Genomic DNA, 23,916 nt, shown 5'->3' on the forward strand with positions numbered 1-23,916 from the left:
CCAAGTTGGGCAAACGTTGGGCAAAATTGGACAATTTTACACAACGTTGGTTAAAATTTTAACCAACTTTTTTAACCAACAAAATTTTAACCAGCGTTTTGAAAGTGTAGAAAGGAAGTAAGGTAAGTACAACAAATTGGTCCTCAAAACTTGAGCGGTTTTGCCGCAGTGCAAAGCAATATCTTTTCTTCAATATGCGTGTGCTTGGCGTAGCCTGCTACCGGGAAAATGTCTGACATGCAGTTAATTTGAACTTGAATATCTCATTCTCAGGTGGTTTCTCACTGCAGTGACAAATGGTGCGATCCCCTGGCTACTTTTCATCAGATTGTGTGCATTATTATATGCGTATCATTGTACCATTTAATTATTCTTTGGCGGCTGTGTTTACCTTTCAAATAATGTATAGAAAAGGCACGGTATAAAGCCTTACCAGTCATATGTAAACAAAGGTCGTCTAACATGATTGTTTACATTTTCCCCTATCTGTATGACTTTTTGGGATCGATTAGTTGACTCACAATTTGTTAATATAAAAAAACCTTAGTAGACATTTTGAAATCTAAATGGCCCGCTATTTCGGGATCACGAGATCCACGAGTCAGGGCTCCCCCCAGAAATATTGAAATGGAACTCCATGACTTTCCAGGACATACCTGGTAATAAGGGCTTTGCATGACCAGGTCCTATCCTATTTTAGGCATTTCGGGAGTTAACAATACAATGCCATTCATCACACTGGGGGTGAGGGAAACCATGACCGTTTCAATGTCAAGTTTCACACTGAAGTATTGCAATGGTGCATTGAACATGCAACAAGTGTTATGCAAAAAGAGGAAGAAAAACAAATGGAAATGTTGACTGGAAGCCGGTCATTAGCCGTATATTACGCATAGTCACGCACAGGCGTTGCAAGATCACATGACGTATTCACGACTTTTGTCTACGAATATCAATATTCCATGACTCCTTGTCAATTTAACAAAATTCCACGACTTTCGCATGACTTTCCATGAAAGATTTACACTCCAGCATTTTCCAGGATTTTGCATGACTATTGGAACGCTGATGAGTCACCTTTAACGATTCGCTCAGCAAGGATCAGTTGGGATTGGTTGACATGGAGACGAGAGACCTGCCAATTATTGTTATTGATTGTAGGACAACCTGCGTACATGCACCGCTTAATTTTCCATAAAATTACTGTCCATGCAAATGAAAAATGCAGATGACCTCCATTGAAATGTAAACTAGAGGTTTGCGTTTGTCTTAAGCTCAGAACTATTTTTATTTGGCACTCTGTAACTCAGCTGCAAACATGCTTAGGCCTAAGCACAAAAAACGGGAATAGTATGAATTCAATTATTTTTTTTTTTTTTTGCATTTATTAATTTGAACGAATGCATCCTTTAGGGATCGACGGATTTCAAAACACATTTTCTTCACATTTTACCTCCGGTTTGTTGACGTCATCAGTTAAAATGTGCACAATAAATACTGATGTAGTTTAGACAGGTTTGCTGGATGAAGTGAAAGAATGAAAAATAACGCAAATGTATATGAGCAAAGGACCGACGTATCACTGTCACCCGACATCCGGTGTGATGACGTTATCATTATGAAAGTTAGCAAAGTAGGCCTATTTCTTTATTGTATGGGCCTTGTCCAAACAAGTGGAGAGAATTTGGTAAAATGTTCACAAGTGGTTTTTAAATGTTTTGTTCACGTGCCGATATAGCGCGCCCCCACGTCGCTTGTAATTAAATACATGATAACGGCATTGTATGCACATGCATCAGGATAGATGTTTGTACCAATTTTGCAGTTCAATCGTTGTTCCGTTTAAATGCGAAGGTATCAGTTAAAGCTCTCTGCTTGTTGTCAGATCCGAAAAACACATAAAACTATTCAAAGTTCCAATGTGATAATCTAACCCATTCAAAATAATTAATTTTATTTCATTGAATATGATAATAAGATAGATGAAAAGGGAAAATAGTTGTTGAGGAGGATAATTCACAATGAAAGTTAATACACCATTATTTGTCATTATAGCGCGATCGAGCCAGAATACAAGGGGTGAGTTATGCATTGGCTACTGTTGTCTCGATGTTAAAGGGGTATTACAGGCAGCCGTGTTAGTCAGGAAAAATCAAATATATAGACGTAAGGTAGCACTTTAAATGACTAACTAGATTGAAATTGTGCATAAGCTTTCAGAGCTTACGTGTATATACTTCCTCAGATGCAATGAAAAGGGGCATCATCATACAAGGTTAATATAGGGGTACATGCACATTAAAAAAAAAAACAGAGAGTGGTGATCAATCACTTATTAAAAAAAATGACATTTTCGGGAATTTCAGGCCGTAATACCCCTTTAAAGTTGACCTTTGCGAACGAGGTTGCAGAATTGTATAGTAACAACCGTATGAGTTCTCAGTAAGATCACAAGACACGTTCAGGCCTGATAAGCCGGATGTTGAAAGAAATGCACTATGAAAGAGAAAATTAATTAATATGGATTCCTCATTGTATTCATACAGTTCAGAGGAGGAATTCATGACCCCTAGCTCCTGATTGGTTTAGATCTTGTCAATTTTAAAGTCCCTTTTCTGGTGTAAAAAGTATACCTTTTAATTCTTTTTGTAAACCAAGGGAACCCTTTAAGGGCAGCAACAATACAGGGCTACCCTGTGAAAATAAGAGTCAGGCCACATTGAACAAAAGCCACGAGCCATGTTTTGCACATCTAGTTCCTGTTTTCACTGTTCTCAAAATTGAGGTCTCTATTCGATTTCAGAGGGTAAACATGACCTTTGCCAATTTCCCCTTTGTCGTTAGACATAGACATGCAGTTGGCATGCTACTAGGCCAATGTGTATTGTGTGCAACGTCAAAAAATGGCAGAGTAGATATTTGATACAAATTTGTTTTTGAAAGGGTTGCTTTTGGTTTCAGTTATCAATGGTACACGCAAGTCTATGCTATAGCGAATTTCGCCGAGACTATTATTTCATGCCTGTCAAGCACCCTCTACTTTTAGGTTTCATGTACAGGGTGTTTCAATAAAAAGGAAACCCAACTTTGAAGAACCTCTATGGACAGACTAAATGTTTACTGGCTATTAAACTGGTATAATCTGAAAGCGTAATCTCTATGCCTTTCAATGATACCTTGTTTACATTTCCAGGGTCATCCATCACCGATCGCCACGTCATGAGATTTTGAATGATGCAACATTTCAGTTGGTTCACTTTCATGTCAAACCAGTAGGCATGGTGTGCATGCGAATAAGTATTCAAGAAGAAGACACGAGTGCATAAAAAAGAACCCCAAAAACAAGTCGGGTTGGTTTCAAAACTGGATTTTATTGTTTATCATGCATTTCTCGTTTTAACCAAGCCATGTTCAAAACAATGTGCCATTTTCCCGAGGATTAACATTCAAGCCATTTCACAGACATTTGCGTCAAGTGAAATCACTTCCTCGTCACAATCCAGACCTTTTTCTTTTGAAATATTGTTATGTTTATACATGAACAAAATTAAGGGCGTGACTCGGTTGTTTACTGTTGGAAATCCCTGGAAATAGCTATTTCTTACAATGAATGACGTGATCTTACAACATGTACAAGGGTTCAACACAGAAACACCGCGGTACAGTTGCGGGGTACTGAGACCCAGTTTGCAGGCAGGCTTTATTTAGCCTCCCCAGTTGTACCGTGATCTTATGGGACAGCGTGGGTGTGAGCTTTGTCAGCTGGTCACCAGCCGAACCTCGTTATTTCCTGTTGCATGCTAAAGCCGTTACGAGCTAAATATTTTGTTGTCTGTCTCCTGTGAATGACTTGGATATGTGCTAAGGAGGATATAGGCCTATCAACAGTTTTTTTTTTAATCGGAAGATGGAGATTCACTGTGCAGCAAGAGGAACTACAGACATGAAGTCTTTATGGAAGTGCGGTGATTGACAAAACTGGATTTGAATGCCATGCAATTCGGTAAGTTACATGAAGTAAATTTATTGAGGGTTGGAGGAAAAAATGGACGAAATGCTTGGTTTTGCAGACAACTGAACCCGTGTAGTGCTGCTGTTTTGTCAGATGCAACATTTGTGGAGCAACATTAGCAGTGTTCCGTCTGCTGCCACAGAAAAAGCCTATCTTTTTGTGTGAGATTTATTACAACTTTAGCTCTACCATCAGTGACGGATTAACGCACGGGCCCATCGGGCCCGGAACTGGGATAGGGCCTCCCAATTTTCACGGACCTCTCACAAAATGCAAGCCACAATTCGCCATGCTGATAAACGATGGAAGAAAAAGGGGTAACTGATATTACCTCGGTAAAAAATAATAAAATATTATTAGATTGATTTCCCAACTTATATACTTGTTTGCCTATGGTGGCGCACATTGATTTTTCTTCGCTGATGGCTGGTGCTTTCCTTGTGCAAATGACTAACCCTTAATTATACAGGCAGTGAAAGTCCGGACATACCTGCAAGTTAAAAAAATTTAAAACTCGAAAAAAATTACCCCCAAAAAAAATGTCAAACCTTTAAAAGTGCGCTCCAAACTAGAAAATATTTCTGACAACCTCATATGCTTGTTGATCATGTTTTATTGGATAAAATGGAGTTAAATAATTTAATGTAGACTAGCTTAGGAACTTTCCTTCATTTCCTGAAGTGCATCAGGGCACCTTCTGTACCTGTTTTGTGTGCCCAATTTCCGGACACCATCTTTTTGACATTCACATCAAATTCCTCGACACTAAAAACCTATTATTTGCGAGGTTTACTGAATGAACTTAAAACTCATCAACGATTAAACCGTATGATTACAATAGAGTGATGGGATTGTACATTTGATGATACAAGCATGACATTTGGCACACAGTCAGAGTATGTCATTAGAAACTTATATTTAGCTGTAAAGGGCCCTCGCAGGTATGTCCTTTGAATAATATATAGGGTAGAATAACAAGCAATGGCAGCCGTTTTGAAAGGTATGAAAACCTTTATTTTTTTCCAATGACAAATCTGCGGTGAACATATAGCCAAATACCTCCCATAAGACATACTCCGACTGTGTGCCAAATGCCATGCTTGTATAATCAAAGGCACAATTCCCCCAAATATTTCCCCTATTTTGACACTCACCGTCAGCCAATAAGATTCTCTGCGTAATTGTGACGTTTTCCTTGGCACTGAATATTGAGGTGTGGTATTACAAAGTCAACTTTGTTAGCCAATAGAGGAGTGCTTTCCAGGGCAGCGCATCGCAGTGCCATTGTATTTGGTAGGAAGTCAATTCTGGGTCAGCTTTTGTAAAGAGCGATCTGATTGGTCAGAAATTATGTCAGTCCATTATTTGGATGTGTTCATGAGTAATTAACATCACGAGGTCAAAATAGGAAAGATATGCATTGGGTTTCGCCAGGGTAGGACTTGCTTGGCGCAGATGACAACGAAAATAGACGTGCAAAAATGTAACAAAAATGATAGGGAATTTAGACTCTAGCTGACGGAAAAAATGACTGGTTGAATTAGCTCTACGGTTTCCGCAAGATATTTACTTAAGCAGCGGGTATGTATACTAACGAAGTGCACTTTGCTAGTGTGACCAATAGGTCGTGAGGGGAACCATCATATTCCGAGAATTTAATGAAAGCTTTGTAATTGTACTGTACAACGGCGTATGATTTCATTCACATGTTGAAATGTCGGGGGTCAACGGATAAAAATGTATTTGATGTGGAACTGAGAAAACAACCTTTGTTGATGTTTTTCCCCCGCGATACGAAAGTGAGTATTTAACTGTTAAACCTATAGGCAAAACATTGTTGTGCAATGTATGAACTTAGCTCAATTTAGTTTTTGCGGGCACTAACAATTTGACACAATGTGAACCAGGAGTTTTCAGTCTACCATTTGTCGTATGGTGTACCAAACAAGGCCCATGGCATTGTGATATGTTCACTGAACTTCCCTTTTCTATTCATAAGCAAAGTACACCTGCCTTTTCTAAGCGGAGCTTCTCGGGTGAAAACTAGGTCCTGTGTGATTTACGTCTCAGTTTGCGTCAAAGTGAAATCATTTCCTCGTCAAAATCCCGACCATTTGCTGAAAACAGTGTGTATACATGGAAACAAATTAAGGGCGTTTACTTTCCAATTTACTTTTGGAAATCTCCGGAAGATATTCTGACAATGACGCAATCTTATGCAAGGGTTCACTTTCAACACAGAAAGACCGCTGTACAGTTGCAGGGTACTGATACCCATTTTGCAGGCTCAGTCCCCCAGTTGTGATATGGTTGGCCTACGGGACAGCGTTGGTGTCAGCTCTGTCTGACGTCTGCTTCTCACCAGGCGAGCCTCGTTATTTCCTGTTTCCATACACGGGCTATATTGTTGGTTGTCTGCCTCCTGTAAATGATTTGGATATGTGCTAAGGAGGATATATCAGCAGTTTTGGGTGGTTTTTTTTAATCGGAAGATGGAGATTCACTGTGCAGCAAGAGGGACATGTACTACATACATGAAGTCTCTATGGAAGTGCGGTGATTGGAAGAACTGGATTTGAATGCCATATATATGAAGTAAGTTTCATGAAGTAAATTTATTGAGGGTTAATTGGTGAAGAAAACACGGACGAAATTCGTGTAGTGCTGCTATTCAATCAGATGCAACATTCGAAATAATAGCTTGAAGTAAAGCTGAGGGGGAAATGGAGATGAGTAAAAAAGAATTTCATTGAAGACCTTTGACTTCCGGCGTTGACGTTTCCAGGTCTCCCAGACTTGAACCGGTCTTAAACAGAGTGCAATAATACCTCCCAAACACACATTTTATTCCCTTCATGAAACATGAAGTGATTCTGTGCGGTCTTCCAACTAAACGATTGAAGCGAGCAGCAGGGGAGGATTAGTTGTGTAGGCAGTTCCAAGCGGGGCGCGTTAGTTCCACTGATCTCTATTATAGAGATCAGTGGTCAGTTTCTGGATTCTCAATGCGTTCTTTCTGGTATTGAGTCAGGGCTCCACTCCAGACTGGTGCTGCATATTCAGTAAGAGGTCTGATATCCCATATATATACTTAATGTGATATCCCATATATATGGTTAAAAAATCCTGACGTGGTACACAATGCCGCTTAAGAAGACATAGCATATGAAGCTTACCGTTTGCACGTTTTCGATATCTGTGTATCCCATTTCAAGTCGTTTTGTATATAGACGCCTAGTGTATTAGCGTTTTTCACACTTTCAACTTAAAAACGTTAAAAGACATCTTGGTTCTCCATTTCACTTTCAGTATTTTACTTAATGATTGCCATAAATTTCAGAAATTCCCATTTACGTACACCCAGACTTACGTTACGTACCTTGTGTGGACATAGCTTTGTTTTCGTGTAGTTAAGAAAACTCGGTACCAAAAATAACTTTACTTAAACTGTGAAAACTCTTTTAACCCAATTTTTTTTCTATGATTCCCTATAGTGTTTCTCTTCATTCTGCTACGCATAAACCTAACCCAAAAATGCCTCTAAACCTGTTTTCCAGAAAGGGCAAAACCTTATGTGGACACGGCTTAGTTCACATAAGGTTAACACAACCTGCATTATGTGGACCTCTTTTGTTCACAAGTCCACATAGGGTATGTAACACAAACTCACCCCCACAAAGCCAAATAATCAAACAAACACATTTTTCCATCAAAATGGAAATTCTAGTTGAAAATTCGTGAGGAGAAACAAACCTGCAATGTCAATTTTGGTCGGCCCGGATTTCTCCAAATACTTTGATTTTCACAATTTTTTTGTTCTCGTCATATTCCATTACTGTGCAATTCGTTCATGATCCGCTCTCTGCGATTAATTAAAAATGAAAATATGCATGTAATCCATTTGCGTTCCATGTCGATGCCTTAAGCCTGTAGATGTATTTGAGGAAAAAAAACATTCACATTCCATGTCGACGCTTTAAGCCTGTAAATGTTTTTGGGAAAAACATTCACATGAGAGGTCATACTCCCGCGAGCAATGTCATGTTTTTAAAAGGCAGGAATGCTCTTTTGTGATTTCACTGCCGAGGTTTTGTCGCCGAGACCTTGAACGGGATTAGGCCTACGCTTAACAATTCCCTAACATAATAGTTATTGTTATTCAGCTGAGTGTATCCCGAGCAGCGTATTGAGAGAGTGTGACATGGGGCCTAGTTAGGGGTACCGATCCCAGACACCATGCACTCAAGGTCCAAAATTGGGGAAAACCTGCTGTCATGAGATTCAGTGGTTATTTCTGATGGCATTTTCAACATAAAACAGACCCAAAAAAAATATTTACGGAAACTGGTGAGCAGTATTGGCGTCCAAATTATTCATAAATTGTAGCAACTCTCAAAATCCGGCACTGGGTAAATATAGCACTTCTGCAACAAAAGGATCAGTCTGGCGTTGCGCTTGACTTCAGGAATTTTTTTCTGGCGTGATATGTCAAGGACACTGGGTTTTACGTATAAAAATATGGATTAAAGGTTCCCCTTACACTCCCCGTGCTCTTTTCCAGTTTCATTCTGAACAAAAAAATACGTCCGTGTTCAGTTATTGAATCATTACTTTTCAAATTTCGAATTGCCTACGGTCCGACAATGATCCGTTCTACCGGGGTAGGCTGGTTCCCACGACACAAGTCGGCTCGTGAGGAGACTCTCTTTGTGGCCAAAACAAAACCCTTTTGGTGGCATTGCAGATGCCCTTTAAATAAAAAAGGGGGGAGATAGGGGTATTGGAAATCTTTTAATAAAAAAAGACCTTTGTCTGCCCAAAAAAATGGCAGGGCTGATATATTTCACCTTTAAATTACCTGTTCATTTGGGTATGAACACAAACAATTAGGCTTCTTCATTATACCTCTCATCTACGTATTGTTATGTGTACACAGCCTGTGAGAAATCACTTTGGCTATCGATCAAAAACAAAATAATGAAGTTTGGTGCCAATTCTTCAATACTTGGTGATGCAACACGACATATAGCCTAGTAAAGTTATTTTTATCTCTTGGTTCTTGGTCGGTCGGTCGGTCGGTCTGTCGGTCTGTCAGGACAGGCTGTCGGTGTGGGTGTCTGTCCCCGAAAATTGCCCGAAATAATTGACCAAAAATAATTGACTAATTGACCAAAAATAATTGACTAATTGACCAAAAATAATTGACTAACTGACCAAAATGCCATGCCGTCGTTAATACATTATTGCTGACGGTTTTCGGAACACCGCTTTTGTTTCGATCGATACGCATGCGCGTTTTTTTTTTTTTTTTTTTTTTTGCATATGCCCATTCCTCGAAAATGACCGAAATAACCCCCCTAAATTTCCCATAAACTTAAACTACCAAATTTTAATTTTTCAAAAAAAGCAATCAAAATAAATGAAGTACTGAACTACAAAAATTGTTTGTAAAAAAACTCGGAAAGATGTTTATAAAAAAACTGGTAAATGGAGGCAAAATATGTGCAGAAATGTTTTAGTCAAGTGGTATTTATCACAAATCGCTATAAATCTATGTATACATCTAAAGTACGGTGTTCCAAATGTGCCATCGGCGTCGCATTTTTGGGCGTCGCATTTTTAAGCTCTGGCATGGTGCATTTTGATAGATTTCATGCAAGACTTTCATGCAAGACGGCCAGAGCTAATTGTGCACTCACACTTGTTTTAAACTAACCCGTATAGAATAAGAGTGAACGAAAACCTTCTTTGTCTTATTTCTTTCACACTGAAAAAAATGCCTGGGTTAATTTAACCCAAGAAAGGGTGAAAACTGGAACTACCAAAACTTGGGTTGTTCAATAACCAATTGTTTGGGTTATAAATTCTGTTAATTCAACCAAAAGCTGTAGTCATGTATGATCACACGTTCTGGTTGAATCAATGGGGTAAAGAACAAACCCAAATTTGGGTAGTTGCAGTTTTCACCCTTTCTTGGGTTAAATTAACCAAGGCAATTTTTCAGTGCACCTGTCTGCAACAGTCTCACCAATTAAGGGTGAGTTTATCTTAGTATTTTTTTACTGTGGTTAACAAAACCGGCTTGAAATGATCTCGACAATTCTAATGATTCTCCTCTCCAATCTGTTTTTGCCCCGACTCAGAAATCTGTGACTGATGAGGCGTGACTGATGAGGCGAGATGGCTGCCGTTTCGTTACGGACAACTTTCATCTTTTTCCTTCTGGTTTTCGTTGTGCTTCTTAGAACAACCTCAGGACAGCAGCCTTCCGAAGGTAAGTCATTCCAGCTATTCCTTGTAAGTACCGACTTTTATTAAAAAGGTCGCAGTTTCCTCGTTTGGTTGGTTATTTGGTCATCCCCCTGGCAATTATTTTTTTTATGCAACCAAGTATAGTCAAGCATAATGCGCCTGGTCAGTTGGTAACGGAAGGGTTCTCGGAGTTAACTTCCTCCTCCAGAGACATGAATGCGGACAAAGGCTGAATTTCATGTTATTGATCATCATGAGTTGATTAAGCATGACTATAGGAGACAAACTTCACTTGTGGCGGAAAAAGTGAAAATGTAAAATTGGCTCCAAAACATTGAACTAAGCACCTCCAGCAGTCAGATCAGTGATTTAACGCACCAGCCACAGCGAGACAACGTTGACCATCGCGGAATATAAGCTATAAAAACTTATTCCGAATCAGACGACATATTTAGTTGATATGTTTCACGTATGCGCATTATGGTTTTGACCACATTTGGTTGCATAAAAAAATAATTGCTTCCAGCTGTTTGATTGGTTGCTGGTGTCGGTGTGTCGGTCTGTTGGTCAGTCAGTCGATCAAAAGGCAAACAATCTTCTAGTCATTGGTCGTTTATCCTATACCATGTCACAAGACGGCTTTCTGTTCTGTCAATAATTATAGACAAGTAATAGTAACTGCCATTCAAACTGTATAGTGAAAAAACATGAGGCCACTTTGTTTAGCATGTATATTGCAAGGAGCACGTAAAAAATAAAGGAGAGCAGCTATAGTTAATAGCGGAGCAATACCTACTACAGTGTTCATACCAACAGCTAAGCTGCATAATCTTATGACTCGTGTACACGCACATTTCAACATTTGTTTGTAATGGAAATAACACATTTCTTTCCACCCAATCTTTGTTTACCAAACTCGAAAAGATAACAAAAACAGCCTTCCTCATATGAATTCGAACGAGCATAGGCTTTAAGGAAATATGGAATTAACTATTTTGGGTCCTGTGCATGCATGTCACATTCAATTATTGAAGGATGTTTTTCCCTCTGCTTGTAATTGGGATCAGGATTCATAATCTACTCTGTATAATCCAAAGATAAGATCGACTTTAGGTAACTAAAACACTCTATAAAGTGTACAATGTTTTTGCCTAGGTGATTCAAAACCTTTAGCATTCTCGTCAACAAGAAAGACGGAGTCAAATGTTGTAACAACAAAACCAGCAAACTCGCCATCAACTACAAGAGCATCAACTAGCCCATCAGCAACTACAGATGAACTAATAACCACAGCAACGCAATCAACTACACGTGCAAGGACTACCGAGGCGTTAACACAAGAGATCCAAGTAACACAAACAACTTCAGACCCACCAAGGAATACAAACTCCTCAACAGATCCAGAGACCCAAACTACAGCCACACGACCAACCTTAGGCCCACCAAGAACTACAAGAACATCAACCTCTACAGGGAACCCATCCACTAAAGACGCATCAACTATCGAAGGCTCGACAGTTCGAGAGAACCCAACCACTACAAACACACTGCCAACTACAGAAAGCCAATTAACAGCTAAAAGGAATTCAACAACCACAGCCACAGCAGCATCGCCAGACACATCAACGTCTGCAAGCATGTCAGCTGTTACAGAGGGCCAAACCACTTCAGGCGCAGCAACTACCGAAGTCTCATCAACAGCTCAAGTGAACCCAAGCACTACAACCGCACAGGCAACTACAGTCCAACCAACTGCTACAAGCGAAGTAATAACTACAAACACCCAAATCACTATAAACACACAAGCAACCTCGGGAACATCGACGTCTGAAAGCCCTTCAACAAAAAAGAATCCAACAACTTCAGCCACACCAGAATCGCCAGGTAAATCAACGGCTTCTAGCGCATTACCAACTAGACAGACCGCAACGAGTGCGAACACACGAACAACTCCATCCACACAACCGGCGAGCGCATTCATATACTATATTTTGGGAGCATCTGTGCTTGTGTCTGTTGTTGTCTTGGGTAAGCATATAGAAATTACTTGCAACTTTGACCCTCTACTGCTATGCATCCTTTAGCTTGTTTTAAGAAATTTCCCTTTTAGGTCTATTTCCCAATTAGGTCTATGATGTCCACAAGAGTAAATTGTTTCTCCCAATTCTGTTAATTATTTCACTCCTTTTTTTATGAGAGTCGGCCATCACAATGGCCTTACAAGGTTCACTCAAAATTTGGGCTGCATAAAGATTGGATAGAAAAGGAAATTGAAGAAAAAAATTCTCAAGGAGACAGTAGACAGATATGTATTTTGCATCTCTCCTTCTTTAATGTTCATCGCAAAGAATAATCCGAAAGGAGAAGGTCGTCAGTCCTGAAACAAAGTACTGCATACTGCAACTATGGCTGTCACACACGTAGATAATACAGTATTTCCCCTCATGCAGCCTTGTGATTCGAAAATTGCCTGAATGTATCTGTAACAAGAGTATTTTACAAGAATTTGAACTCATTTGCGAGAAAGGGACCCCTGTATAACCGTGCATAGGGCTGAATGGACTTAAAAATAAGATAGATTGATTGCAGATCAAGTAAAATTGAAGTAAAATCAAACATTTCAAAATGGATCTCAGCTCGCAAGGGTAGGCCTGCTTTGCGTGAATGAATGCACATTACATTTCGATTGATAAATGTGTTGCAATTGTCATTATTGATTGAGAAATGGTGAGGTTGGTTAGAAAATGCACCTGCTTATATTCGCTTATAAATCTCTTGTTGATACTTCTGGGAGGTCTTGATGGGATGTGCTAGTAAAACAAGTGTGTTTTTCTTTGCTTTGCTTTTCAAAGGTTGTGGGGTTCACTGCATATCACTCCGGATTAAAGGTATGAATACCAAACACAACTTCCTTTCATCTTAATCACACTGTGGTAGAAAATAAGACTGTATAAAATGCACTGATGTTTAATTGTGTTACTTATATCCACAAAGATAGCTATTATTAACTTTTTAATTGGCAACGAAATATATAACAAAATTAGTCCTGCAGGAATTGAAGTTGAAATTCGGATTTACTATTACTAATGATGGCATTTTCTCAAAATGTTCCATGAAATGTTTTATCATAACAGGTCAACGAAGGAATAATCATCAGGATGAGCCTTCAATGGAAATGGGTAATTACAGAATGTATAATTTTTAATGAAAGCCTATAATTTATTATGCTAGTTTCCATATACTATAAGTTGATGCGTGCACGTTGCTTCTTGCTTGCTGCAAGCCGGATAGTCCAAGATGGATAGTCTAGCTCTATAAATGTTTTTCTCTTTTTTTAGAGAGTAAGGTATTTAGAGGTATTTCAAGATATCGGAAAATAATTTTTCGAGATATCTTAAAATGCATTTCAAGGTATCTTTAAACGCCCTTAACGGTGTCGTTGATGGGAATAAATGTCACCATAATGCTCGCCATATTTTAGCACAAAAAAATGGGCCCAATTTTCTGCTAGCAGGTTTTTTCGCTAACGGTAATCAGAGCCATGAAATTGGGCCAATATCTCCTTAAGGCTTGTCCTGTGTTTTTTCACGAGCTGAACATGTCTGCATCTGATCATTTAGACGTGAGGTGCACATTGCCGATAATGTGCCAGATGAACTAAGCACGCAAACTAGAGAGGTGATTAATTGCAACCTTTCCCAATCAGTATTCTTCTCCTTATACCATCATTTTTTTAATCTCCCTTCAAAATTCATACAGATGCGTGGATGCTTAATCGACAGATACTTTGTTTGGATTGTGTTGTATTTATAGTGGCCTTGAATCATATTTCTCAAAGAGAGTAGTTTCTATCAACAGAATTTCCCCCACATGTACAAGCTGCTTTCTAAATTGCCAATGATATACATGAAACTACATTCAACAAGGTCTGAATTGGGACTCTGACTTTATCACAGTAAATGGATAAACTCAACCTGAATACACCATCAGCTTTTGTTTGAACTCTTCCTCCAGACAGTATATTAACTCTGACTTAGGTTGTCTCTCATTGCTTATGAAGCAGCTGCGAAAGCTTATGCCATACTTAAAATGTAAAGTGTTATACTAACACGGCTGTAAACATCTTCGCACAATGAATGAAAGTTTGCGCCAATGAATTCATGTTTTATTTTCACACAGGAATTATCAGTGAGAGGGACGAAGATGATGGAGACCCTTGTTCATCAGCGGAGTTAGGTAAGAACAGCGAGGTTATAGCGAAAAGTTATTTATTTACTTTGTTTTCAAAATGCATAATTGAGTAACTGGAGGATGGATTGGACTTGACATAATGGAGTATGGAAGATCTTTTATGAACAAAGCTCAAAAAATGCTGCCTCTTATAAGCTTTTAAAACAGGAAAAGATCATCTTTGATTCTGCTTCTGCTTCTGCTGGATACTATGTAAGCACCACCAGATGGTTGTTATAACGCATAGGTCAGTGTGGCGGAGGTGATAAAATTTTTGTGATGAGCTTTTTGTACCATATTTTCTTTCCGTTTCGGTATTTTGAAAGCAATGGATTCTCAAACTGTGCACTGCCAGTGCACTGGCACTTTTACTCGGAAGCCTAAATGAGAGTTAGGATCACAACGTGCGGGTGGATTTGAACCAGGATCACAGAGGTACGAGGTGGAGGGCGAAGAAAAGTATCGCGCCAACCTCACGTCTCGGATGATAAAGATCATGTTAATTATGTACATACCATTTTACCTGTGGAGTCATGGCTGTTGATTGCTGACATGCAAAGCAGCCATGTTTTCCAATATTTTAAAACAAACTTTTTTGAACCCAGCCATTTCTTCAAGTGATGTATGCGGTGTAGAATTGATGGGTTCCATTTCCTGGTGAGAGTCGGCGTCACGTGACCACAACAAGCAATGGTGTTAACAAGTATGACGTGGTCTACATTTGAACATAGCCCTGGGTTAATTTGTTTTAAAAATAGTGATATAATTTGTTTCTCTTGAAAGATATTTAACGAGATTTTGTTCACAATTAAGACCTACATTCTTGAGTTCGCGTGAATGAACATGTGTTTGGCGATTTTACACTCTCCTCACTATTTGAAATACAATACTATTTAAACTTTTTACAGGTGCAGTAGCCCTCCAAGACCTCGATGGCGCTGTACAGTTGAGGAATGAATCTGGTAAGTTTTAATATTGTTTTGCTTTTCTTCGCGGCCCTATTGTGTGACTGAAATGGAGCATCTTTGCACATTTTGGTCACGTATGAATAACTGTATAATCCAAGAAGTCAGTGTATTTTTGATGTGCATTTTTTAAGTCAAACATTTAAAGGGAGGCAGCAACATTTGTCAACAGAAAGTATCTGATACCATAATCCAAACATTATGTCCATAACCGGTTAATTTTATAACCGGTTAAAATTACTTATATCATACCCATGACTAATTTTTGTGGTATCCAAAACTAAAATTGACACATAAATCCACTGCTGTATTGAGTTTGTTCTCGGAGGTTGTTTATTGCCATGAGAACAGACATGAATACGTTCTACTTTTCTACTTGTTTACACAGACGAAGAGACAAACAATGAAACTAACCCTGAGAATGTAGAACTTGGAGGAGCTTCATCTCGTAAGTTAAAATGTTTCATTTTCATATTTTGTGTACTACCCATTAATGTATTTTCTTTCATTACCAGCTTGGTGTTAGATTATTGACAATTTCTTTTTTACTTTTAAAGGGCCCGTGTATTTTTAATCTAAACCTTTAAAGTGCACCTTTGTATCTCATGTAACCCTCTTTTAAATTTTCATCTTTGCATTTTGAAGGTTACTTTGGTGCCTTTTGGGTTTTTATGCTAATGCAAATTCCCATATTCATGAGCAAATTGTGATGTCATTTCATGCAGACAACTCAATGTTACAGCTCTCTCTGCACCAAAAGATGTCATAACTTTGAATACTTTCCTGTTGTAAAGTTTCTTTTCTTTGGTGATTAGCTGCATGAGTTCGCACATGGCAGTAAGCTAATGAGCAAACTTTTCTTACAATTAATGTTCCAGTGAGCAAATTATTGGGCTCACAATTTTAACAAAAACACATAAACTTAACAGTGTCTTCCTGGAATGACATCACAACAACAGCGCCATCAGTTGTCTGGAAAAGTTTAGGCGATTTCAAATATCTAAAGAAGTGCACTTTTCAGTAAAATTAACCAAAAATGGATGACCAATAGTTTTCACACCGGTAGAAACTTGCACAAAATATGTTGCTGAGAAAAACTCATTGCATGAATCCTTTAAGCTTGTCGATTTGTGAAGAGAAAAACATAACGTTAGAATTTTGCTTTGAATTTGCATGCTGAATATCAATGCAAGACAATTCTGAAATGCAAAATGAAAAAGTGACAGTTGCAGAAATCTAGGCAACCGGCATGCATTTCATATGCAGTACATCAAACACCTGATTACTTAAATGGTATCCACGACTAATTTCTATGGTATCCAAAACTGAAATTTACACAAAAATCCACTGTTGTATTGAGTTTGGTCTCGGCGGTTGTTGGTTTATAACCATGAAAAAATGTGAAATATAGGCCTACTATTGGAGAAAAAAACTACTTATAATTTATCCGCATACAGGTGCGGAAGCCACCGAAGGCACAACAAACATCGACGGTGCTGTACAGATGAGGAATGAATCTCGTACGTTTTAATATTGTTTTGTTTCTCTTCATGGCCTTATTTTGCGACTGATATGGAGCATCTTTGCACATGAAATTTTGTCACTTATGAAAATCTGTATAATCCAAGTGAAGTCACTGGTTTTGAATTCTTTTCAGTTAATCATTTTGTATGAAGATACAGGGACTATAGTTGTCATCCCCTGTATATTTTATTTTTGAAAGACTTTACTCCAAGCATCTTATAAATGTTTAATGAACTGAAATAATTCTACCTCGCCTTGGTTACACAGGGGAAGAGACACAAAATGAAACCAATCCTGAGCATGCAGTACTCGAAAGAACTGAATCTCGTAAGATTTATTTATTTTTCATTTATTCTTTCATTACCGGCTTAGTGTATGATTATTGGCAATTTGAAACATAAAGTATATTTAAAGCTTGTCGCTTTGTGAAGAGAAAAACATTAGGCACGAAATATTTTTGAATTTGTATACTGAACAACAGGGGAAAAATCGAAATATTTGCATGTTGTAGCTGTACAGTCCAGCTTTCTACCCATGTATAATTTTTGTCTGGGAATTTTCATTTCTATATACGTTTTTAATGAGTAATAGGTAAAGCAAGCCAGCACCTTCATACAGGATGACCTACTCATAACGGAAACGCGTCGATTGTTCATCCACGTTCCATACTACAGTTAATGAATTTGAAAATAGAAACATGTCTTTCCTCGCTCAAATGCGTACATGTCAGCCAAGAGACAATCATACACGATGCTGTCGAGTTTATGAATGAATGAATCACGAAATTTTTATGATTTTATTCTTGGTGGCCTGATTTTATGACTGATGTTGAATTTCCCCGCACATGAAATTTGGTCACTAATGAATACTTGATTGAAGATACAACATACAGTTACAAAAATGTTAAACTTGTGACAGTTACAAAAACCTAGCCAATCGCAATGACACAAAAATCTGCTGATTTTATCACCGTGAATGAAAGTGCCTCCTTAAGACAACTTGCCGGACAAAATTGGGTCACAAAGTTTTGTACCCATTTAAACTCCAAACTTTTTTTCGTGGTGGGGTGTTTGGGGTCATGTCAAATGTTCTAGTCTTATTGACATATATATGTAGCTTGCTGTTGGTTTTGAGTCGCCAAAAGGGATAGGCTACTGGATTTTTTTATCTTTCTTTTAAGGAGTCGGCGATTTGAAACTGCGCATAATCGCCCAGCACCTTGGCTCCGAATGGGAGCGTTTGGCTACCGTTCTTGGCTTCAGCTCGGGAGAAATCTTCACATTTAAGAACGACAACGACCGTCGGACGGATAACCAAATCTTCGCCATGCTCGTTGCCTGGCGCAGGAGACAGTCTTCATCCGACGACGCTTGCAGGATACTGCTTCGGGCCTTGGAGGAGATTGGTCGAGTGGATCTTTCCAGGGAGGTGCAAGGTACTCAACATATTTCACAATTTGTCAAACATCTTTTACGTGTCTCTATTCCTTAGTGTATTAAAATCATATTTGATGACCTTTCTTTCTTAATTAAAGGGTATGTGCAATGAATTTTTCTCAGGATTTTTTTGTGCAACTCTTTACTACTGTAAGGAAACTACACATTTGACAACATTTTGTTGTTTAATCTTATTGCAAAAGTGCACTTCTTTAAACATTTAAAAGTTTCCATGCTTTTCCGGACTACGTATGAGCGCGTTGTGACTGTGATGTCATTTTAGGAAAACACTGTTCAGTTTAGGTTTTTTTCTTTCAAATTATTCATCCAAAATTTGCTAATTGAAAACATTTTGGGGAAAGGGTTGCTCATTGGCTTACTGCCTTGTACAGACACATCATAGAATCACCAAAAATAAAAGATTTCTGACAACAAAATATCCAAAATTCTAGCAACTTTTTGTGCTAAAATAGCCATGTAACATTAATCATGCCCGGAATGGCATTAAAGGGTTTCTAATGAATTTGAAACTTTGCGTTAGCATAAAAACAGGGAAGGCACCAAAAACACCCCTCAAAATGGAAAATAAGACTTGCAAATAAGGTGTAAATGTGACACAAAGATGTATTTTCAAGGTTTGCATTGAAAACTTACTTTTTATGGGCCCTTTGAATACGGTAAGCGTTCGGTCAGACATACGCAAAAAACATTTAAGAAATAACGCAAGAGCAGTGTTCCTGATGGTACAACTATTGCCAAACATACATGTCCATAATGTTACAAATCGGTTAATTTGTAACATTGTAAATTTTACAGTCATCAATATTTTTTTGGGGGGGGGGAATGAACCTCGAAGGAAAATAGATTAAAGAAGGTTACTAATTTAAATGACCAAACGATGAAAGCGATTGCCCAAAAACGAATAAGAAACAAAAAGCATGATTATACGTTTAATATAAGCGCACAGATGTTCGCTAATTTGAATGCATCAACCGTCAAAAGGTTGCAAAGACTTAATTTAAGACTGCTACGAGTTAAGTCGTGAATGCACCAAAACGAAATAGGCTGCCCGAAAACGAAAACGAACATTTACAGCAAACTCCTGGCTTCCTTAAAATGAAATTGAATGAACCAAGAAGGAAAACGAAACCCCAATTTAACCACATGTGCAAAACTCACGCGAAATTGAATGGCTGATAATGAAACTGATTAGAAAAATTAGGAAATTCGCCGGAACCTATTACAACACACAATTTGATAATACACTTGAGAGAGACGACAGCTGCAGCATTAATTTTATTCCTTAAAGTTTCATAACCGAGCAGATTTTTCACTTCTATAAATTAACGGATTGATGCATTTTGGAATTAACTTTGTATTTAGTGAAGCTGGGAGGGAGTTGTAAAGATGTACACAAACACGTCTTATACTGTTATAGGTCGAAGTATATTTTGTCATCTCCCATTGCCTCAATAAAACACAATATTGGATTAAGGCTGGCATTAACACTGACACGACACTGACACAGCACTGACTCGGCATGTCGTGTTTCTTGGGGAATGTTTTCATGACTGCTCGACATCTCCAATGGATAGCGAATCTGCCATAGGGTTTGCTATACCCATACAAACTCTTGTGCAAAAAAAACATGAAGATTGGTAAGTCCAACACCATCTGCTGGAGTTTACACTCTTAATGAAATTAAATTCTTCTTTTGACCTCTGTTTTTAGGAATCATTAGCGACGACATTGCAAATTCTTTGAAGACTGTTCAGAAGGAGGTGACATACTTCACCAAGTTAACCGCCAGTAGCATTCCATTGCATCCGCTGGTGCAGTCGAGAAAAGTGGGTATGAAGGAGTTTTTTATCCAACCAGAACTTATGTCGGTAGATGCCAGAAAAGGAATGCCTGGCCGACCTCTTAACATGTCAGGGGGTGAAATACGGTTGGATGCGTTAGAAACGATGAAACCCATAACATTGGAGGAGTTTATCAGGTTAATGGGTAATGGGGAGGTACGGAACAATCGAATCCTCCTTTCGGGAGGGGCTGGTTGTGGCAAAACCACTCTGTTGAAGAAAGTTGCAAATGACTTGACCTTCAACTCGGCCTTGCCGCTTGCCAACTTCAAGATAGTGGTCCCATTGAGGTTGAACCAAATGGTGGAGACGGGATGTCTCATTGATGCAATGTTAAAGCAGATCCTGCCCAGAAACACAACAGTGACACCACTGCGTTTGAAGGAGGTGATTGATAAGTACGAGGAACATATTGCGTTTCTGTTAGATGGTTTAGACGAGATACCCCTGAAGGTCCTCCAGTCTTCCAAAGGTCTGTTGAGCATCAAAGATGTGCTAGAGAACAGGGTATTGGTCAGGAGCTGTGTCTTGGTGACAACACGACCCCATATGGTCGATCATGTTCTTAGTGCGTATCCACACTACGATGTCGTTCAAACGAGGGGATTCAGCCAACAGAACTGCAACGAGTTCATTGTCAACTTCTTCAAGGATGACGTCGAAAAGAGAGAGGCGTTGATTGCTCAGTTGACCACATCTCCATCTCTGAGAAGCATAGCACAGATTCCTATCATCTCACTAATTCTGTGTATAATTCAGGAGAATCCTGGATCAGTGTCTGACAGATTATCTGATCTTTACAGCCAGGTTGCCAGGGTCCTCGTCAGGAATCCAAGTACGAAAGACCAAAGGGACCATGGGGTTCAGCTTATTTCAATCCTCAACGGGTTGGGCAAGGTTGCCCTGAATGGGCTTTTCCGTCCGAATGGAGGGACATTGATTTTCACCCGTGACGAGTTCAATGAATGTGGTCAGGTCTATGAGGATGCTCTCCGATTTGGTTTCTTGATAGAGGAGAGATGCACAAGCGGCTTGGAAGTGAGGCGGGTGGTGATATTTGTTCACAAGTCGGTCCAGGAGTACTGTGCAGCGCACGTCATGGTAAATCTGTTGGATGTTGATGAGGACGGCTTCAAAGGGTATCTGAAGGATGTTGTGGCTGAAAATGTGTTCGGCCTAGAGTATCTGTTTCGCTTTTGTTGTGGTAGATCACCGAAAGCTGCAAGACTTATCGTGGAACACGTGCAGAAGATTCGCGGTGACAAGGTTAGGCTGTGCAGATTGGTACGTTTGTTGCTGCTTGAGTCGGGCTCAAAGGAGTTGGCTAGCAAACTACATCCACAGACAGATGTTGAGTGTGAGACTTCAGAGGATCTGAAGGCATTCGCTTACTGTCTTGAATACGTTCGCTCACCAGTGAGCATAAACCAGATGCGCATCGTAGTGTCCTCCTGCGACGACCTCCAGCTTTTGGGGAAATGTCTGCAAAGCGGCAACATGAAGTCAATCAAACAGATCGTGTGTAAGTATAGCATATCTGAAGGATGGAGGGGGCATCTTACACAGTTGGAGCAAACGTTAGCAGTTGACAAAGTGGATAGGCTAGTTCTGGCCCTCTGGATTCCTGATCACATTCCGTGTGACGTGGTATTTCTCTCCGGCTGTATCAACCGTGTGTCCAAGATGTGTGGTGAGTTTGGCCTGAACTTGAAAGGGTCCAACTTCGGCCGATCCCTCTATGATATCAAGTGTCTGGTTGGTGCACTGAAGGGGTGCAGCTTGTTCTACCTCGTGTTGAGTAACATCAACATGCACGGTAAGGTGAGGTGGTTAAGTAACCTCTTTACCTTAGCCCTGAAGCAGCTTTTGCTTCGTAACTGCAACTTGGGTGATGACGACATCAAGGATTTGATTTGTGTCATGCCCAACAGTCTGCTTCAGCTCGATCTCACTGAGAATGTCCTGAGTCCAGAGGCAATGAAGGATCTCACTCTCCATCTGCGGCGCTTGCCAAAGCTGAAGTGTCTAAAGCTTGCCAACACAGGGTCTAATGCAGACCTGATCAGCAAGATTGTCTCTCGCAATCTCTGTCACATGTTGGAAACCGATGTGTGCACTTTTGTGAAAGACGTTTAAATTGGCGTTACCATTTCCTGGTCCCTTGAATGGACGTCGATGTCTGCTGGTGTATGTATTCACCAGAGTGGCTTGTGGCTTGTGAATAGCTGAGAACGGAATGATGTGGACTCTTTTTTTTATTATAATGGTGCACCGTGATAACTTGAAAAGGTCTACACTCTGTCTGTGCGTCATGGTAGCGTGGTGCATGTGATGTATTTTGTGTGTATATTCCGCAGATATTGTAGCAGTACAGAAAAAAAAATGCGTTTGAAGCTCACGGCCTGAGCGAATTGGCCTGAAATGCCCAGGCTTGTTGATCCCTCCGATCTGAAAATCCACATGTCTAGTTCAGTGAGATTTAGGTGAATGATTGTTTGTTATATGATTGTATATGGGTCACTTCTGACGGAACTGCGCAAAATCAATCATGTTGGAGAAGGTCATGCACAGATAAAGTTTGGAAACTGGCATTTCTACCACAACCCATCATTAACGATCAGAGGACGTGTAGAGAGTGCAGATTTCACACGACGGAAGCAAAGTCCATAAACCATCGCACACGTTTGCAAACTTGGACAATGAAAGATGGTTATAAGACATTTCGAAACATCGATAGCATATATCCACTGCGACAAGACATTGCCTTAGCCTTTTCTGTGATTTGTGGAACCTGTGACTGTTGTAACGTAAGAGTGACACTGAGTTGGTTGAATTGAATTCAACATAAACATTCGTGAAGCTAAGGTATGGATGGGGCTAAGTAGCCAAGTCCTAAAGGAGTTGAGCCACAAAACAATTTGATCTTCATATAATTCACTTGCGTTTTCACTCCGAAGATGCGATCCGCTAGAAGAGAATGTGTCGTCGGCATGTAATCCAGCCTGACACGATTCCACCAAAAGGCAGAGAGATTTAGGCCCAAGATCGAAGCTTGGGATACCCAAGAAACAGTGGGTGCGCACTTTATTACGATCTGTGTGGCAGGTAATTTGTAAATCCAATTCAGCAGAGTACCTGGAGACCATGAGGAAGAGTTTTCTCGGTCATTTACAAACAATGAAATCGAACTCTTCATTCGCGTATACCTCAATCCATCCCGATAATACACTGCATCGACAGTGTTGGGTGTTTAATGTGATAACAGTACTGTAAATGGGGATGGCTGGCTTCCAACCCAACAATCCATTCTCATGATTGAAGGTCTGCCAACCTTTGACTGATAATAATAATTATTCCAATAAAAGTTGACCTATCGGTAAAAATTAGCGTGGGATTTTTTCTTGTAACAGTACTGTAAATGGGGATGGCTGGCTTCCAACCCAACAATCCATTCTCATGATTGAAGGTCTGCCAACCTTTGACTGATAATAATAATTATTCCAATAAAAGTTGACCTATCGGTAAAAATTAGCGTGGGATTTTTTCTTGTATTATATATGCACTCTACAAAGTTTTATTATTATGTGCTTTAATAAAAAAAATACTTTACTTCTCGCTGAAATCCTCTCCTCTGA

The 23,916-nt window shown here is 39.4% G+C and overlaps 1 protein-coding gene across 4 annotated transcripts in view; it reads left to right on the forward strand.

Annotated features, from left to right (window-relative positions):
- LOC119720485 overlaps positions 1 to 23,916 on the forward strand; it is a 37,151-nt gene extending 13,235 nt beyond the window's left edge. The window contains exons 2-14 of one of the 4 annotated variants that reach the window (XM_038190165.1): positions 3,908 to 4,003; positions 6,505 to 6,607; positions 10,156 to 10,286; positions 11,420 to 12,292; positions 13,117 to 13,152; positions 13,399 to 13,443; positions 14,444 to 14,500; positions 15,403 to 15,456; positions 15,848 to 15,907; positions 16,917 to 16,979; positions 17,251 to 17,310; positions 18,164 to 18,418; positions 20,151 to 23,916. In XM_038190165.1, coding sequence (XP_038046093.1) covers positions 10,193 to 10,286; positions 11,420 to 12,292; positions 13,117 to 13,152; positions 13,399 to 13,443; positions 14,444 to 14,500; positions 15,403 to 15,456; positions 15,848 to 15,907; positions 16,917 to 16,979; positions 17,251 to 17,310; positions 18,164 to 18,418; positions 20,151 to 22,417 — 3,864 coding nt within the window. In that variant the 5' untranslated portion in view covers positions 3,908 to 4,003; positions 6,505 to 6,607; positions 10,156 to 10,192 and the 3' untranslated portion in view covers positions 22,418 to 23,916. Of the gene's footprint in view, positions 1 to 3,907; positions 4,004 to 5,557; positions 5,594 to 6,504; positions 6,608 to 10,155; positions 10,287 to 11,419; positions 12,293 to 13,116; positions 13,153 to 13,398; positions 13,444 to 14,443; positions 14,501 to 15,402; positions 15,457 to 15,847; positions 15,908 to 16,916; positions 16,980 to 17,250; positions 17,311 to 18,163; positions 18,419 to 20,150 lie in introns of those variants that run through there. The other 3 variants (XM_038190167.1, XM_038190166.1, XM_038190168.1) reach the window with 3 other exon arrangements.

The sequence above is a fragment of the Patiria miniata genome, unplaced genomic scaffold (assembly GCF_015706575.1).
Source record: "Patiria miniata isolate m_02_andy unplaced genomic scaffold, ASM1570657v1 HiC_scaffold_9, whole genome shotgun sequence".
In the NCBI taxonomy this organism is placed as follows: Eukaryota; Metazoa; Echinodermata; class Asteroidea; order Valvatida; family Asterinidae; genus Patiria; species Patiria miniata.